The 19,836-nt window shown below is 42.3% G+C and overlaps 1 protein-coding gene across 4 annotated transcripts in view; it reads left to right on the plus strand.

Moving 5' to 3' along the window:
- LOC138960268 (dipeptidyl peptidase 4-like) overlaps positions 1-19,836 on the plus strand; it is a 163,063-nt gene that overhangs the window by 34,771 nt on the left and 108,456 nt on the right. For 2 of the 4 annotated variants that reach the window (XR_011453933.1, XM_070332086.1), the window contains exon 1: positions 4,926-7,029. The exons of 1 other annotated variant lie outside the window; for it this stretch is intronic. Coding sequence is in view for 2 of the 3 variants with exons in the window: in XM_070332086.1 (XP_070188187.1) it covers positions 6,487-7,029 (543 nt within the window). In the remaining variant the exon portion in view is untranslated. Of the gene's footprint in view, positions 1-894; positions 1,627-4,925; positions 7,030-19,836 lie in introns of those variants that run through there. One more of the 4 variants, XM_070332090.1, reaches the window with a different exon arrangement.

The following is a 19,836-nucleotide window of genomic DNA, read 5'->3' on the forward strand; positions in this document are numbered from 1 at the left end:
AAACTATCAAAGCGATCGGGCTCATATTTTGTTTAGTCGTGACCTCCAATGACCTCTACACTTTAACGATGGTTTCGTTGACCTTTGACCTTTTTCAAGGTCACAGGTCAGCGTCAAAGGAAAAATTAGACATTTTATATCTTTGACAAAGTTCATCGGATGTGATTGAAACTTTGTAGGATTATTCTTTACATCAAAGTATTTACATCTGTAGCCTTTTACGAACGTTATCAGAAAAACAAGGGAGATAACTAGCCTTTTCTGTTCGGCAACACACAACTTAACGTTGGGCTTTTCTCGGAAACTATAAAAGTGACCGGGCTCAAATTTTATGTGAACGTGACTCATTGTGTTGTGAATAGCAATTTCTTCCTGTCCATCTGATGCCTCATATAATATTCAGAACTGCGAAAGTGACTCGATCGAGCGTTTGCTCTTCTTGTTATGCTTGCTTTGAGATAAGCGATCTTGTTATCAGTAGAATGAGATACTCCAGTGGATTGTCCATACGTTGAAGTTTGTGCGCTGAGAATTTTAACAGATCATCATATCTCATTCTGTTATATTTTATTGCCCACTTAGAGACATGGATTGTCCTTATCATTTTGGAAAAAAAAAGAAACAAGAGGCGAAGCCTTCAAGGCTCACGTAAGAAATCGACAAACATTAACACAAACTCAATCACTCCGTCACACATACACACACACAGTACACACACACACACACAAACACAGACACACGCACACGCACACGCACACACACACACACACACACACACACACACACACACACACACACACACACAGAGAGAAAGAGCACAGGTGAAACTGTGCAAGAAAGCGAGACACTAGATCTAGATCTGTCTGTCTGCATGTAGCCTACTGTCCAGACACGACTGCCAAATAGTCTCGGCCCGCTCAAAATAACAATCACCGAGACTTTCAGTAATTCCATCGCGTGACGTCTAACCCTCGTACGTCATAATGTGACGTCAATGTAATATGACGTCTTCAAATGTTAAAGTTTCTACCACAGACATACATACATGTATACATACATACATACATACGCACGCACGCACGCACAGACAGACAAAAGTTAGCATCGCATAGGCTACACTTACGTGAGCCAAAAAAGAACTGCTCTAGTGTATTTGTGTAACAGCTTCTGATGTGTAAGTTTGTTGTTGTACTGAATCAAACACACGACCAGGCCTGCGTGCACCAGAAACAACCCCATACGTACCAGCATCGACATTTTCATCCACATCATTTTACGTTGCTGAAACAAGTGGATTTGAACTTGTGGATATTATGCATCACACACACGGGGTCTGCATGTACTCGAAATAAAGACGCTGATGCTCTTTCTGTTTTCATCTATGCTGCTACTGCCGCTGAATCAGTAAAGTTGAGATCCCTGTGAATAGCCGACCTCTGTCCACTTCTGCAGAATCGCTTTGCTAGCTAGCTTACAACGCGTATAACGCCAGAAAATTGGATGAAACTTTCACGTTCGATCTGTAAAAGTTGGCAACTCTACCTGCCGCCCTCTTCGCCTGTGAATGTGCACGGCTGAGATTCTGGTGCCAACGAACTTAGACACGCCACAACCATTATGAGCACGGTTAGTGTGGGATTTTCCTGTTTGTTGCATTTTAGTAGGCTGTGGATTGCTGAAGAATTGCTAGGTTGTGTGATGGGGCTTCTTTTTAATGTGTGTGTGTGTGTGTGTGTGTGTGTGTGTGTGTGTGAGTGTGTGTCTGTCTGTCTGTCTGTCTGTCTGTTTGTGTGTCTGTTTGTGTGTCTGTGTGTCTGTGTACCTATCCATCTGCCTGTCAGCCTGTCAATCTGTGTCTGTTTGCAAGTGCCTGTGTCTGACGGTCTAACTGCAGGTAGCTTTGTGTGTGTCTTTGTGTGTCTATCCGCTCGTTAGAGTACGCTGCTTGTTTGTCGACTTTTTTTGCTGACATGTAATTTTTACCTGTTAAGTTTCTTTTTAAGCGAAGATTTCTTTAACCAGCAAATCTTATGTATAATACTTAACAAACAAAAAATGAAGGTGACTTTTGAACATTTGATTCCTTGGTGTCAGCTGCAAGTCGCGTTCAACAACTAACGAGTTCTATTAGTCCACCTCCTCTCTACTAGTATTGTAAGGACTGTTTTTCTTATTTACCTCTCGCAAATACTTCCTACACGGGTGTTGAAAGTGTGATCTGATGCTGGAAATAGGGTGTGGGTGTTTCTGTGTGTTAAAGGCACAGTAAGCCTCCCGTAAACCATCACAGAGCTCCCCGAGCGTCTACATACAGTACAAGCATTACAGGCACAGTAAGCCTCCCGTAAACCATCACAGAGCTCCCCGAGCGTCTACATACAGTACAAGCATTACAGGCACAGTAAGCCTCCCGTAAACCATCACAGAGCTCCCCGAGCGTCTACATACAGTACAAGCATACTTCCATTTGAACGCTCACCGAACGGGAACATCCTGGCTGCTTTCTGTCGAGCGTGAGAAATTTTCAAAGAATTTATTTTCGTGGACTTGGTCCTCTACAACAATGGCGCCTCGTTTTGGTGCTGGACGGCTGTTATGAATATTCAATACCGGAAATCACGCCCGGACAGTAAGCCTCCCGTAAACCATCACAGATACTGTCAGGCTTTTACACACAGTACAAACACCCTTCCATTTGAACGCTCACCAAACGGGAACATCCTAGGTGCCCTACGTAAAGAGCGAGCAATTTTTAAAGAATTAATTTTGCAGATTGTCTCGAACACTTTTTGGACCCATCCTGAACTCAGGTCAAACATTCTATCGATGTAAACTGGCGATAGCCGTGAATCGATGATTATCAAAATGTTTTTGGACCGTGGTGCGTTTTTGCGCTAGACCTAACTTTTAAAATCTAAATAATAAATTGACAGCTTGTTACACAAACATTCTTTAATCATAAAAGAATTCTTTTTTCATCAAGACAAGATCAGTACAATTCGAAATTGTGAAAGTTTGAAAAAAGAAAAGCCCGGAAGCAGGGTCACGCAAGGGTCGTAGCAGACGACGGTTTATGCATATCGCCGTTCCTCTCAACAGTCAAAAGCCATCGCTAGAGTTCTTGTGAACCACAGCCGTTTGTTTCACATCGAGTCGCATTCAAATGACTAACTGACGACTTTATTGTGAAAAAGAGAAACTGGATCACACGGGTTCACGATGGCTCAGGGGTAAGATAAACCACGCAAAAATAAATTTTTTGAAAATTGTTCGCTCTTTACGGAGGGCACCTAGGATGTTCTCAATCGTTGAGTGAATGAAAGGGTGTTTGTACTGTGTGTAAAAGCCTGACCGTATCTGTGATGGTTTACGGGAGGCTTACTGTGCCTTTAAAAAAAGGAGAAAAAAAGAAAAGAAAGAAAGAAAAAACAAGACTGATGGGGTGGGGGGGGGGGGGGGGGGGGGGGCGTTGGGGGTTGTGGGAGAGAAAGGGAAAGGGGGAAGCGGAGTTCCTCATTGAAGCAGCATGAGGGACTTATCAATCAGTTAGATCTTGATTCGCTCAGACGTGTGGCCTTTGCTTTGGAAATCCCAGGATGAAGTCATTTCTCATGTGAATTTGATTTTGTGAGCTGGAACATTATATAGACATTACAAACACACGCGTGTGCGTGCAAATACACTCGCACTCACGCACGCACGCACACACACACACGTACGCACACACACACACACATACATACACACACACACACACACACACACACACACATACACACACATACACACACATTGATTCCTCTTCTTTTATACATAACAATGTCTTTTTCCTTTTTTGTGTGCAATTTGAAGTAAAAACATTGCACAGGGAAGTGCAAATATCTCGGTTAACTGCGGGGTAAACCCAAAGGGATGAAGTTCCATTGTACTAGCCAATTACTGCTGTAATCATGATCAGACCAGTGGTGCATATCCCCCAAAGCTTTTAGCAAGGTCGCACTTCTGTTGCGTTTTACAAATGCTATTTTGCTGCACTGTCTCTCGCAATGTCAGTCAGAATAAAGCAATACGTGTGCAAAAAGGAAGCTGAAACTGCCTTTGGGAAAAGTGAATATCGGCGTGTTAAAATCCGGTTGAAGCGTGAGTTCGACCATGTGTGTGCGTACGTGCGTACTCGCGTGCCTGTGTGTGTGTGTGTGTGTGTGTGTGTGTTAGTGTGTGTGTGTGTGTGTGACTGTGCGCGTCGGTCTGTGCGCGAGCGTGCGTGGAAACCAAACTGGCAATGCGATGCCTGAAAATACATAATTTACGCTGAACCCTTTTTAATGTTTTAACAGCCGTTACCACCACCGCGTTATTGTGTCCATCATCAGTGCAAAAGCTTTTAGCGAGGTCCCACATTATCCACATCTGAAAATCGTGTGCCGTATCTCTCAGCTCTGTGAGCTCCTTTTTGTGATGATGGTTCTGTACTTACGCGAGAGACTTCAGAAAGAACTTGTATGCAGCAATAAAGGTTAAAATAGAGTGAGGATGGGATACTGTCTAACTCCTAGACCGTAGAATGGAGTTATAACTAATAGTAATAGATGATAAGCCTGATATTAATTGGACACAGTCGACTTCGCGAAGTCTACTTCACTAAGCTCCCTGCACGAAACTTTGGCACTGAGTTTTTCGATATTAAGAACCTCCGCGAAGTCTCCGCGAAGCTTAATTAAGGACGGCCTTTGAGGTTTGGTTTATGGTCGATTAGTGGATTTCCCACTTTCTTCGTTTTCAATGATTCAATAGTGTCACTTAACTATAGACGATACACCCGCGATCCTTAACTTCTCGGTAGAGACTGAGAAAACTGATATTGTCAGCAGGGTACAAGGGAGGGGATGGGGCGGGAAAGAATGTACAGCGTACAAGAAAAGTTTGCATGTCAGAGTTTGGCTGATGGTCGTTTGGTAGAACCACCCACCTTCTTCATTTCAATGTTACCGAAGGAGTACCACGACACTATTGTATAGAATGTTCTTGGCATCAGCATGATATAATCCAAGTGTCAAAAACGTACTTTTTACGTGTATTCATGCGCTCATTGCCCTCGTCCATGATTCGTTGGTTTTTTTGTCAGGCTTCGGCAGCTTCTTTGCTTTTCCCCATTGGTTTTTAAATGCGATGTCATTTAATTGTGTGTACCGGTTGCATACCTGCAAACAGACGTACTTACAGGCGAGGTGAATGTATTTGTAAGAAGAGGATACATTGACACATGTAGTTTTAGCATCGACAATTAAACTGAAGGCGACGGGCGCAGTGGCGTGGTAGTAAGACATCGGCCTCCTATTCGGGAGGTTGTGAGTTCGAATCCGCGCGCCTGGTTGGTTAAGAGTGGAGATTTTTCCGATCTCCCAGGTCAACTTATGTGCAGACCTGCTAGTGACTTAACCCCCTTCGTGTGTACACGCAAGCACAAGACCAAGCGCGCACGGAAAAGATCCTGTAATCCATGTCAGAGTTCGGTGGGTTATAGAAACACGAAAATACCCAGCATGCCTCCCCCGAAATCGGCGTATGCTGCCTGAATGGCGGGGTAAAAACGGTCATATATGTAAAAAATACACTCATGCTAAAAACATGAGTGAACGTGGGAGTCTAAGCCCATGAACAAAGAAGAAGAAGAAGAAGAAGAAGAAGAAGAAGAAGAAGAAGAAGAAGAAGAAGAAGAAGAAGAAGAAGAAGAAGAAGAAGAAGAAGAAGAAGAAGAAGAAGAAGAAGAAGAAGAAGAAGAAGAGAAGAAACTGAAGGCAATTGGAACATGTGTACGAAGTAACCTACATTTTAATTTATTGTCTTCTTTCATGTCCTAGCTCATATCCAGGTTTCCCAATTGCTTCGTTTCCGGCCGATTTATGTGGAGCACGTGATGCGCACAAACAATATTGGCGGTTTAGAAGACTTAGTGTCGTCTGCGCAATGATCGCGGCGGCTTTCTTGACCGCCAAGGACAACCGCGCACGTTGTGAGACGTCATTCGTTAGACCTCAATTGTGTTGTTGTTCTTTCTGTTTTAAGCTGTTTACTTACAAGAGAGAGGCGGGAAGGGTCTGTGTGTCCTCAGATACCGCGGGAGAACAGCAACCAGCGCAATTTCCGACCTCAATCTGTCAGTAGATGTTTTCAAATCCATGATTTAGAGGAATTGTATATTTAGTTGCCTACAGTGGGTATAAAGCCTGTTCTCAATCCGAGTTGCAAGGGAAGAGCAGAAAAAGTGTGAACGTTTTGTTTTTCTGCCATTTGTGAAGACAGTTTTGTGTTTCTACTTTCGTAACGAAAGGTTTTGTGTTTTTACTTTTGTGTTTTTTGTTTCGTAACAAACGTTTTTGTATCTGCTTTTGAAACGAAAAGCCTTTGTACCCTGTAGTTATTTTGTTTTGTACCTTTGTAACGAAAGGTTTGGTTGTCTGCTTTGTCTTACAAAAAGCAGCGAAGATGGAAAGCATTGCAAAAGACGCTGAAAGTATCCAGGTGTCTGGAAAATCTTACACCAAGCTGGACACGGCAGCAGGTACAAGTGAACAAGATTATGAAAACATTTGGAGTAGAAAGACTAATACCAGCATGAATGTCGAAAAGTATAAAACAACAATTAGAATTGGAGATGATTTTGAAACAAGTCAAAATGGAAGGGATAATAATATATCTTCTTCCAAAAGTGGAAGTGCAACCGTACCTTCGAAGGAAAACGAAGAAGATATGGATTCGGGGGAAAATGGAAGGGATAATACAAATGTGAGAAGAGAGAGGGACAATGAAGTCGCAGAAAGAGCAAGAAATATCGAATCCGCGGAAAATGGACGACCTAATGCAACAGCGGAAGGCGGAAGGGATAATGCCGCTAGAAGGGATAATGCCACAATGGAAGATGAGGGTGGTATTGGAACAGGGCCAATGCAAGGAATGAGTGTGGGTGCAGACACCTCCGTCAGTGCCACTTCGTCTGATGGCGGCAAAACACGCGGAAAATGCTGCAGGGTAGGGCATGAATCTAGTTATTGATTCAGGTGTTTTTTTGTTCTTTTTGTTTTCACCCTATCTCTCTGCCTCCCCTTGATTAAATTTTTACTGTTCTGTTTCTGATCGGGTTCGTTTTTCAAGTTGATTCTTTTTGGTAATGTGTGTGCCTGTTTTTGTCATTGTCATCTTCACTCGTTCTCCTTGTCCCTGGTTTTCTGTCTGTCTCTCTCTCTTTCAACATGTGTGTGTGTGTGTGTGTGTGTGTGTGTGTGTGTGTGTGTGTATGTGTTTGTGTGTGTGTGTGTGTGTGTGTTCGCGCGCTTTTCCCCGTTCAGTTCAGTCGCGCAAAGGGAAGAATTTCTTCATTTATTTTGTTGTTGCTATTTTGTTTTGTCAGGTTGTGTTATTGGTCAGGTTTTATTGTGTTTATACTTGCAATCGATTGAAGACTTCAGTGAGCTGTGTGTACGTTAGTTTGGTTTTCTGTACGGCGCTAATGTGACCAAGTTAGAAAGTAGTGCTTCTTTGGATATCATAGGCCATGGGGACGTAACTGCTGTTTTACCGCCATCATTGCGGCTGGCATCTTGCGAAAGTAGTCGTCTCCCTTGACTATCAGCGCCTATGCAGAAAGTGATCGATTTTGTATGCGCGCCACAGTTTGTAAACGAAGCACTGGCAGAGGTTTTTGCTTTGTGCGGAGGAAGGGAGAAAATTGATGGCTGTCTTCTCAGACAGGGAAGCGACAATGGTTACTTCCCTTGGTTTGATGTCTTGAACGACTTTGCCGCTGGTGACCAACGGAATCACAAACCAAAATCAAAGAGAAAAACAATTGGGTGGCGGGGGTAAAAACAAAACAACTTTCTTCTCATTATCGACAATTTTAAGCGTCGTTAGTAGTGTCTTCCATTGAGGAAAGTTTCCAAAAGGTTCCTTCCCTCCCACCCGGACTGTAAAAGAATCTGAGTTTTAAGGGACCTTCCATCTCTTAGCTTATTTAGTTAACTGTGATGCGCCTTAAATGCGAATAGTTTTTGAAGAATTGGTCGAGAACGAAACAGAGACATTATGATCTACGCTGAATCGCACTCGGATGACCCCCTGGGTTCTTGTGGCAAGAAATATTAACAACCAAGCAACGGTGCAACCTTCCCTCCCGTGCAGACAATGGTGGAGAGCACCATGGATCAGTGCAGACATGCAGAAGAGGATCGATCTGACGCTGCGTCCGATGGCAGTCATATTTTGCTGATCCTTTTGGTCTGGGCTTTGTTGTATTTGGACCACTGTCAAGCTTACAGTGTGATGTCTGTGTTGTGTCTGCTGTGAAATAGAGAGGGAGAGATGGGGAGAGAGAGAGAGGGGGGGGGAGAAGAGAGAGAGAGAGAGAGAGAGAGAGAGAGAGAGAGAGAGAGAGAGAGAGAGAGTGAGTGTGTGGGGGGGGGGGGGGGGGGGAAGGGAGGGTATACAGTTGAGCTCTCTTGGTTTTTTTCTGCGAGGTTGCAATGAAAACAAATACTTCGCGATTTACAATGAGAAGGAATTGGCGTTTCGATAACTGTCATATGATAATTTGCAAAAAAGTATGTGTTTAATATCATCATCATCATCATCATCATCATCATCATCACTGACTTTTCCCCTACTATTCCCCCTCCTTCTTATTCTTCCATGTCTTCTCTACATGTCTGTACAGAGGCTGAAGGCATATCTTCATTACTAGCTTCACTGTTTACGCGTAGGAGGCACCGCGCTCGCCCCTGTCAAAATACCAATTGACTTATTTTGTCCCAGCAAGTGCTTGTCAATATTGATACTGACGAGGCGTTTTACGTTTCCCTACCATCGATACTCGATAAATCTTGTGCTTGGGACTAGACTGTAATGCAGGCATGGTACTCTTCCGCCGATCGGCAGAAATCCGCCGAAAACGAAAATCCAAAAAAAAAAAAAAAAAAAAAAAAAATCCGAAAAAAAAAAAAAAAAAAAAATCAAATCTGCTGATTGACTTGAGATTATTATTTTTTCTTACTCAAGCCTTGTTATCTTTCACTTATATCCCTCTCAGCTTCAAGGAGAGGGCACTAAACACATTTGAATTAGTAAAAAGTCGTCAGCTTCAGGGGGCGTTGCCCCCTGACCCTCACAAGGGGCGCCGCCCCTTGACCCCGCAAGGGGGCCTAAGCGGCCCCCTGGACCCCCGGCTTTATTTCAGCTGAAACTGCCATTCCTTCAGTACCATGCCTGGTAATGGTAGTTTGGAGATTTGCTGTTACAAGACTCATGCTAAATCAATCGCAGGCTTACGGCACATGCGAGGTATAGGGAGACGGTGGCGTAGAATCTGATTCACAATTTTTGTTATGTTAGAATGTTATCTGGTGCGTCGCTTTCTTCCTTTCCCTCCATCTCACATCCTCTTTTGATATTTTACTAGCACTGATCTGCACTTATCACAAGCTGTGTGTCCACGCCTAGCAGAATTGTTTTTACCGTTTTCTTCTTTTTACATTTAGTCAAGTTTTGACTAAATGTTTTAACATAGAGGGGGAATCGAGACGAGGGTCGTGGTGTGTGTGTGTGTGTGTGTGTGTGTGTGTGTGTGTGTGTGTGTGTGTGTGTGTGTGTGTGTGTGTAGAGCGATTCAGACTAAACTACTGGACCGATCTTTATGAAATTTGACATGAGAGTTCCTGGGAATGATATCCCCGGACGTTATTTTCTTTTTTTCGATAAATACCTTTGATGACGTCATATCCGACTTTTTGTAAAAGTTGAGGCGGCACTGTCACACCCTCATTTTTCAATCAAATTGATTGAAATTTTGGCAAAGCAATCTTCGACAAAGGCCGGACTTCGGTATTGCATTTCAGCTTGGTGGCTTAAAAACTAATGAATGAGTTTGGTCATTAAAAATCGGAAACTTGTAATTAAAATTATTTTTTTTATTAAACGATCCAAAAACAATTTCATCTTATTCTTCGTTATTTTCTGATTCCAAAAACATATACATATGTTATATTTGGATTACAAACAAGCTCTGAAAATTAAAAATATGAAAATTATGATTAAAATTAATTGTCTGAAATCGATTTAGAAACAATTTAATCGTATTCCTTGTCGGTCCCTGATTCCAAAAACATATAGATATGATATGTTTGGATTAAAAACAAACACAGTTCTGGTTTGTCGATTTCACTGCCTTTGCCACGAGCGGTGGACTGACGAAACTACGAGTATGCGGTCTTGGTGAAAAAATGCAGTGCGTTCAGTTTCATTCTGTGAGTTCGACAGCTTGACTAAATGTTGTTATTTCGCCTTACGCGACTTGTTTTTTATTACATTTAGTCAAGTTTTGACTAAATGTTTTAACATAGAGGGGGGAATCGAGACGAGGGTCGAGATATATATATATATGTGTGTGTGTGTGTGTGTGTGTGTGTATGTGTGTGTGTGTGTGTGTGTGTGTGTGTGTGTGTGTGTGTATGTGTGTGTGTGTGTGTGTGTGTCTGTCTGCGTGTGTGTGAAGAGCGATTCAGACTAAACTACTGGACCGATCTTTATGAAATTTGACATGAGAGTTCCTGGGAATGATATCCCAGGACGTTTTTTTTCATTTTTTCGATAAATACCTTTGATGACGTCATATCCGGCCTTTTGTAAAAGTTGAGGCGGCACTGTCACACCCTCATTTTTCAATCAAATTGATTGAAAGTTTGGCAAAGCAATCTTCGACGAAGGCCGGACTTTGGCATTGCATTTCAGCTTGGAGGCTTAAAATTTAATTGATGACTTTGGTCATTAAAAATCTGAAAATTGTAATTAAAATTCTTTTTTTATAAAACGATCCAAAACTACGTGGCTCTATTGCTTCCACTCTGACACGAACTGCATATAACGTCCATCCATTATGCGTTGATATTTTTCTGCCTCAAACCAATTTTTCACATAGTTTACAAAGGCTGGGACAGTAGGTTCTCTCCCTTGTAATTTTGCCAAAAAGATAATGTATTTAGCATTCACAATCATTGAATCCAAAATTCTGTCTGAATACCAATTCATTTTTACACCACATTATAAGTTTTCTTCTTCTTAACAGTCATTCTGTTTTGATACTCCATATATTCTTGTATTGATAACCGAATAATTGTCTTGCTGGCTGGGATTGTATCTGCTGGAGTCTGTTTCAATGACCCGCACGCACGGGAGGATGTAGGTAGCATGCAGCTTACTTGCACCAAAGATAGTTCTACTGTTTTTGCTTGCACGCAGAGACGCCGCAGCTTCATGGAAACAAATGACATCATCTGTTATTTTTTTCTTCTGGGCGCCGGAAGGCTTCTTCGATCTTACGCAGACGTCGACTAGTAAATTAAATTGTACGGTATCTAATCTGTTCTTTCCACCATCTTGTAACCATTATTGTTCAAGTTGTTCTCCTCTGGACGTAGGCAGTTGTATGTTGCAAGCCGTCATCTGAAAAAGGGACTGCAGTGTCTGTCAAAACATTTCTTGACTGCATTTCTGGGATCAGACTTTTGCCGTATTGATACTGTCGACGTCTGTACGATTAATGTTTTCCTTTTATTGATAGCCAATTAATCTTGTACAGGGAGACTGAACAGTGAGGGGAAGGGAAGCAGCTTCGCTTGCTCGCAAAGTGGTAGAATTTGTCCACTACTTCTTATGTTTTCCCCTTTTGCTGGGGGGCTTTTTCAGTCAGAGGACGAAAGCTTATTTTGCTGCTTCGACATTGAGCATTGCTTTTGTTGTTCGATCGTTTGCCACAGCGACGAACGCGAGCGGCCTGGAGTAATATTAGAATTTGTCATCTACTTCTTTTGTTTTCACTTTTATTTGGTGACTTTTTTGTTGGTATGGCGAATAACAATTCTTCTGATGCCCCCCTTTTGCTTCGACTAAGAGCTTCAGTCTTGCAGGGAGCATTGCCTTGTTTTTCCTTAGTTTGCCGCAGCGATGAACGCAAGCGGCTTAGAGAAATGTTTAAATTTGTCATCTTCTACCCGTAAATCGATGTAGATATCTTGCTTGATGATAAACGAGCAAGCAAAAAAGGTACGAAAATGAATGCACATGAAGTTAACCCGTCACCCGTTTTCTCCTTACATTTAGGCGCAGTTGAGGCGTTCGTACTTAGGGTGTCTTGGCAGGCAGTGTGGTTTCTAGGCAACGGAGGAATATTCTGGCCCCGGCAGGAGAAGACCACTAGCCTGATCCATAATTCATGGCGTCGGAGGGACTTCCTTGGATTCCGCTGCTGCAGGGTGTCAAACACTCAAGGAACTTGGTTCCTTATTTCTCTCTTGCGCGCCTCGCCTTCTTTCTCTCGTTCGAACCTCTCGTGTGTGTGTGTGTGTGTGTGTGTGTGTGTGTGTGTGCGTGTGTGTTTGCGTGTGTGTGTGTGTGTGTGTGTCTATGCTCATTCTCTACAGTTATACTTAGTACTTACTTGTGCTCAAAGTGCTTCTTCTTCTTCTTCTTCTTCTTCTTCTTCTTCTTCTTCTTCTTCTTCTTCTTCTTCTTCTTCTTCTTCTTCTTTGTTCATGGGCTTGGACTCCCACGTTCACTCATGTTTTTAGCACGAGTGGATTTATACGTGTATGACCGTTTTTACCCCGCCATTCAGGCAGCATACGCCGATTTTGGGGGAGGCATGCTGGGTATCTTCGTGTTTTTATAACCCACCGAACTCTGACATGGAATACAGGATGATCTTTTCCGTGCGCATTTGGTCTTGTGCTTGCGTGTACACACGAAGGGGGTTAAGTCACTAGCAGGTCTGCACATAAGTTGACCTGGGAGATCGGAAAAATCTCCACTCTTAACCCACCAGGCGGCAGCGACCGGGATTCGAACTCACGACCTCCCGATTAGGAGGCCGACGTCTTACTACCACGCCACTGCGCCCGTCCAAAGTGCTTCAATCATCAGTTTGTTGTGGACACGGACGTACTGAAGACGTCTTTCGTCTTTTTATTCAAAATCTATTGATTTTTTTCCCGACGTTGGTGGAAGGGAAGGGGGTGACACTTCAGTATTTAAATCTTCCAAATCTCACTTTAAACCAGCAAGCAACGGAGAGGATTTATACCTCTTTCGCCGTAATTAAAACACAGGCATTTTTCTTCCCTGCACCTTCTCAGCCTCTGTCGTTGATTTTTTTTCTTTTCCTTTTTCCTTGCAATTTTCCGCGTACTCCATTGGGGCGTTTCCAACCGGGAGGATTCGATTCACTGGAGACGATTCAACACTGTTGTTCTCTTTTCCTTCTCATTTCTTTCTTTTTCCCGAACAAACAGAGATTCGTAAAATACTAGGGCTAAGAATAACGGACCAAATCTTGCAAAAAAATGTGTCTTTGCTTTTCTTCTAATTGTATGTCTATATTGTGCGTTTGTCTGACTTTAGAGTAGAATATTATTTCCTCTCCTCTGCCCGTTCTCCATTGTCAAGCCTGGAGGCATGCAATGTCCATGTACATGTGGGTTGCCATAGCCTGCGGGCGATGTCCTACAGCGTTGGGCTCAGTGCTCATTTCCTCCTCTTGATTAACAACTACAGTGGGACCTGCCCTCGAGACCCCCTCTCCATAAAGACCACCTGCCCATTAAGACCACCCATAATGATCCCCAACGGTTTTAACGACTGTATAAATCACCTGTCTAAAGGACCACCTGTCTAAAGAGACCACTTTTGCTCAGTCCCTTGGGACAGGTTCGACTGTACTGTTCATTTCCTTCCAATGGTAAAGTTTTGTGTGTGTGTGGTAGTGTGTGTGTGTGTGGTAGTGTGTGTGTGTGTGTGTGTGTGTGTGTATTTGTGCCAAGGGGTTGGAAATATGAGGGTTGTTTGTGTGTCAGTGTGTGTGTGTGTGTGTGTGTGTGTGTGTGTGTGTGCCTTTCTCTGACTATCTGTTTATCTGTATTTCTGTCTGTCTGTCTGTCTGTCTGTCTGTCTGTCTGTCTCTGTCTTTCTCTCTCTCTCCCTTAACAAAAAATACAACAAAAACATCAACAACAACAACATCCGTTTAATGGTAGATTCAGAGACCCTAGTGGTATGTATGCCTTTGGTCACAGTAATCCGAGACTGCACATTTTTTTGTTTCCACTTTGTCATCGGTTGATCGAAAACCCGTTATGTACAAACTGCATAACAGTCGGAACACGAAAGGACCAGAGAGGTAACGTGAGAGGTTGTCCTATATATTTCGGTAATGGACGTGAGCGGTCACTTGATCGATTTACAGTGTTCGTCTCTTGACGGTCGCAATGACATAGTTGGCACCTTCTTCTTCTTTAGCGTTCCAGAATTGTCTGGTTACGTGTGAGCTCGTTTGCCCATTTGGGTTCCCCACACTATACTCTGAGAGCATAGTCAGCTCACTCCGCTTTCGTTGAGCAGGCATGCTGGGTATTTTCGTATTTCCATAACCCACCGAACTCTGACATGGATTACAGGATCTTTTCCGTGCGCACTTGGTCTTGTGCTTGCGTACACGTAGGGGGTTAAGTCACTAGCAGGTCTGCACATAAGTTGACCTGGGAGATCGGAAAAAATTCCACTCTTAACCCACCAGGCGGCAGCGACCGGGATAGTTGGCACCATTTGTTGGATTCTCTAGCGTAGCGCGCCAAGTTCTGTTTCTGTATGACTGGGTTTGCTTTAGAGTTTAGAGGTATATCTTCCTTCGTCTGTAATTCATCGTATGGACCAACACACATCCGTCCAGGCGTTTGCATGTTATAAAGCATCTTTCTTCTTGGATACGTGCATGCGTAAACTTAGCAGGCTGGCTTGCTTCTTTTGCAAATCGGGAATTTTTCGCTTGGCCGGCTGGCCGGTCGGACAGACAGACAGACAGACAGACAGACAGACAGACACAACGTCACGTTAAGCAGTCAGATATATGATTGTGGCAAATCGTGTTAGCACTTTCCAATGCCTCTTTATTTCAATAATGTATTAAAACCAGCTGTTATTTTTACACCTTTCATTCAGTCCGGAAGCGGACGCGTAAGAAAAGTGTACAGATAAATCGATATTAACACACCTGTTCCAACCTGTGGTGAAATAACAAAAGAACAAGCGCCCAGTTACGTTCTGCCTCTCTCCCCACTGATTCGTATAACACATATCTCTTTACATTGTATCGGTTAGTTAACAAAATAAGCAACGGGAGCAGGCGGTTGCGCTTTACAAGGAACTGTTTTGTCCCCAATGCCGGTTATCCGTGTATTCTATAAACACGCTTGGGTGGGCACTGTGTACGGAACACTAGAATCGCTTTAAAGCGTTTTTGTTTGCTCGTGTGTTCCCCTTTATGGTACTGTTGTCTGAGTTGTTACGCTGAAGTGATGTACTGTGTAAGGCGTGTTGTGTTTCAACACGCTGAGCTGGTGCTACAGGAGGGAGTTGTTTTGATCTGTTGACATTTTGATGAAACTCTGACTGTAAAGTATAAAGTGGAGCAGGCGGAAATGTGAGACCCTTTAGGTATACACCCAGATCAGTTGAAACTTCCATGCACAGCTACCTTTTAATTTGTGTACACTGCTTCTTAAAGAGCTCTGCTGGCTTCATTGTTTAACCGCCTTCAGCAACCTCTTTTTCTATTGCCGTAACGCATTACTTCACTGTCATTATAATTGCACATTTTCTTGAGCTTTTTTCCCCTTTGTTGTTGTTCTTGATGTTCTGTTGGCCTTTGTTTGAGTTCAGTTCTATGCTCGTTAGAGAGCTGTATTTTTGAGTCACTTGAGAAAAAGTGACTCTATGTAATCGGTCAGTGTTAGTCTGTCCGGCCGGCCGTCCGGCCGGCCGGCCGTCCGTAGACACCACCTTAACGTTGGACTTTTCTCGGAAACTATCAAAGCGATCCGGCTCATATTTTGTTTAGTCGTGACCTCCAATGACCTCTACACTTTAACGATGGTTTCGTTGACCTTTGACCTTTTTCAAGGTCACAGGTCAGCGTCAAAGGAAAAATTAGACATTTTATATCTTTGACAAAGTTCATCGGATGTGATTGAAACTTTGTAGGATTATTCTTTACATCAAAGTATTTACATCTGTAGCCTTTTACGAACGTTATCAGAAAAACAAGGGAGATAACTAGCCTTTTCTGTTCGGCAACACACAACTTAACGTTGGGCTTTTCTCGGAAACTATAAAAGTGACCGGGCTCAAATTTTATGTGAACGTGACTCCCAGTGACCTCTACACTTTGACGTCTGCTTTGGTGACCTTTGACCTTTTTCAAGGTCACAGGTATGTCTTGAAGGAAAAAAATTGAAATATCATATCTCTGAAACTATTCATCGGATTTGATTCAAACTTTATAGGATTATTCTTTACATCAAATTATTTACATCTGTATTGTGTTGTGAATAGCAATTTCTTCCTGTCCATCTGATGCCTCATATAATATTCAGAACTGCGAAAGTGACTCGATCGAGCGTTTGCTCTTCTTGTTTCAAGAATAGATTCTTTCTTCTTGCAGCCTTGTTGATGCTGTTTTGTTCAGCGATTCAGAGTAAACTACTGGACCGATCTTTATGAAATTTTACATGAGAGTTCCTGGGTATGATATCCCCAGACGTTTTTTTTCATGTTTTGGATAAACGTCTTTGATGACGTCATATAGATTTTAGTCAAGCAGTATGTAAGAAATGTTAAGTCCTTTGTACTGGAAACTTGCATTCTCCCAGTAAGGTCATATATTGTACTACGTTGCAAGCCCCTGGAGCAATTTTTTGATTAGTGCTTTTGTGAACAAGAAACAATTGACAGGTGGCTCTATCCCATCACCCCCCTTCCCTCCGTCGCGACATAACCTTGAATGGTTGAAAACGACGTAAAACACCAAATAAAGAAAGAAAGAAAGATGACGTCATATTCGGCTTTTTGTAAAAGTTGAGGCGGCACTGTCACACACTCATTTTTCAATCAAATTGATTGAAATTTTGACCAAGCAATCTTCGACGAAGGCCGGACTTTGGTATTGTATTTCAGCTTGGAGGCTTAAAAATTAATTACTGACTTTGGTCATTAAATATCCGAAAATTGTAATTAAATTTTTTTTGTTTATAAAACGATCCAAAATTACGTTCAACTTATTCTTCATCATTTTCTGATTCCAAAAACATATAAATATGTTATATTCGGATTAAAAACAAGCTCTGAAAATTAAAAATATAAAAATTATGTTTACAATTAAATTTCCGAAATCGATTTAAAAACAATTTCATCTTATTCCTTGTCGGTTCCTGATTCCAAAAACATATAGATATATGTTTGGATTAAAAACACGCTCAGAAAGTTAAAGCGAAGAGAGGTACAGAAAAGCGTGCTATGCAGCACAGCGCCACCGCTACCGCGCTAAACAGGCTCGTCACTGCCTATTGTACGAGCGGCGGACTACGGTCATTGTGAAAAAAATGCAGTGCGTTCAGTTTCATTCTGTGAGTTCCACAGCTTTACTAAATGTAGTAATTTCGCCTTACGCGACTTGTTTTTTTGTACACTAACTTGCTACTGTTGCTCTGTGTGGTATTCAGCTACCTCTGTTCTTCTTGAGTACATTGTTATGTTGTCACTCTAATTGGTTATTTTCCTGAACTTAAACATGAACTTCCTCCCTCTGCAGCGGTTCTCCAGCTGTTTCGTGCTAAGAGGTACCTAGCAACTTCCAGAGAGAAGAGACATCGTTGCTAATTCATGCTATTTGCACACTAAGAAAAAACGAGCTAGGCCGGATAGACACGCGAGTTTGTCCAGCAGTTTAACCGCACAATGAAAGAAACAGAGTAAAGGGGAAAATACAACGAAAAAGAACAAATAAAAGAGAAAAAAGAACGATGCATCAGAGAAGATCTGAACAGATGATAGTAGAGTAAAAGGGTTTGATAGTTGCTTTTATATCACTGCAGCCTGCCACGCCAAAATCAAGGTCAAGGTCAAGGGTTCCAACGCTCTCTGCACTGCACATTGAAGCATTCGGCTTTGCAATCATTACGTTGCGTGTTATGGCCCTTGCTTGAGGTTTTTAGTAATCCCACAGTCATCGGTAGGAGTCTGAAGTTTTGTTTTGTCCATCTTTTTGTCCCATCTGTAGTGTCTTTTTGTTTATCGTAATGGCTAAACTAGGATTGTTTATTGTAATGGCTAAACTAGGATTGTTTATCGTAATGGCTAAACTAGGATTGTTTATCGTAATGGCTAAACTAGGATTGTTTATCGTAATGGCTAAACTAGGATTGTTTATCGTAATGGCTAAACTAGGATTGTTTATCGTAATGGCTAAACTAGGATTGTTTATCGTAATGGCTAAACTAGGATTGTTTATCGTAATGGCTAAACTAGGATTGTTTATCGTAATGGCTACACTAGGATTGTTTATCGTAATGGCTAAACTAGGATTGTTTATCGTAATGGCTAAACTAGGATTGTTTATCATAATGGCTAAACTAGGATTGTTTATCATAATGGCTAAACTAGGATTGTTTATCATAATGGCTAAACTAGGATTGTTTATCATAATGGCTAAACTAGGATTGTTTATCGTAATGGCTAAACTAGGATTGTTTATCGTAATGGCTAAACTAGGATTGTTTATCGTAATGGCTAAACTAGGATTGTTAATCGTAATGGCTAAACTAGGATTGTTTATCGTAATGGCTAAACTAGGATTGTTTATCGTAATGGCTAAACTAGGATTGTTTATCGTAATGGCTAAACTAGGATTGTTTAGGATTGTTTTCTGTTTATGTCTTATCGTGAGCGGTAGACTCAAATCAGAATTTCAGCTTCCCATAAGCAAAATCAATTTCACCATAAGGACTGTATAATGTTTTGCTATTCTGCTCTTGTTTTAATCTTCAGTATAATTTATACGGTTGGAAAACGAAAACATTTCATAACTCTACTCTTCCATAACCTTCTTCACCTTCACCTTTTTTCTGTGCTCAATCTGTGCTCAGCAGCTTCTATGTTATGACCACTGCTTCCACCACTTTAACTACCATCACCACCATTTCTACCCTTTTCTAGTTTATCCACTTTCCTCTTTCAAATCGCACAAATTCGACCAGGTCTCATTTTCCTTTTTGGGTGTGTGCGCCTGCTGACAGTAAATGGAGGGTCTCACATTCTCTCTCTTGCCAGAGTGCACAGGAATGTATGTGAGAGCACGTGCTGTTTGTCCTCTGTCGCCGCTTTCTCTCATATCACCCCTCGCCTGCCGTGGACACAGGGGTAGGGTATTGAAAAATATTGATCATCCTTCTCCTCCTCCTCCTCTGCTGGTCTGTCAGTTAGTTGTGTCACTGCCCTGCTGGTGAGGTTCCTTCTTCTTAGCTCTGCCTGTTGGGGTTATTGCTGCTGCTTTGCTTGTCACTGTCCTTGCATTCTTCGTGTGTCTGTGTGGGTATGGCTCTCTGTCTCTCACTCTGTTTCTAGTTCCCCCCCCCCCCTCTCTCTCTCTCTCTCTCTCTGTCTGTCTGTCTCTCTCTGTCTGTCTCTCTCTGTCTGTCTCTCTCTCTCTCTCTCTCTCTGTCTCTCTCTCTCATATTTATTTCTTCTGTAAATTATATCCCCATGTCTAAAAGGCTTTTAAAGCTGAGGACAATAAACTGTCAACGCGTCTCTCTCTCTCACTCTCTCACACACACACGTGTGTCACTGTGTGTGTGTGTGTGTGTGTGTGTTCTGAACCTTTTCCTCTCCTTTGAGTAATTGATTTTGAATGAATGAATCCAGCACATCTTTTTATCAAAGCTCATTTGAGCATTTCTGGTTTGT

The sequence above is a fragment of the Littorina saxatilis genome, linkage group LG2 (genome assembly GCF_037325665.1).
Source record: "Littorina saxatilis isolate snail1 linkage group LG2, US_GU_Lsax_2.0, whole genome shotgun sequence".
Classification (NCBI taxonomy): Eukaryota; Metazoa; Mollusca; class Gastropoda; order Littorinimorpha; family Littorinidae; genus Littorina; species Littorina saxatilis.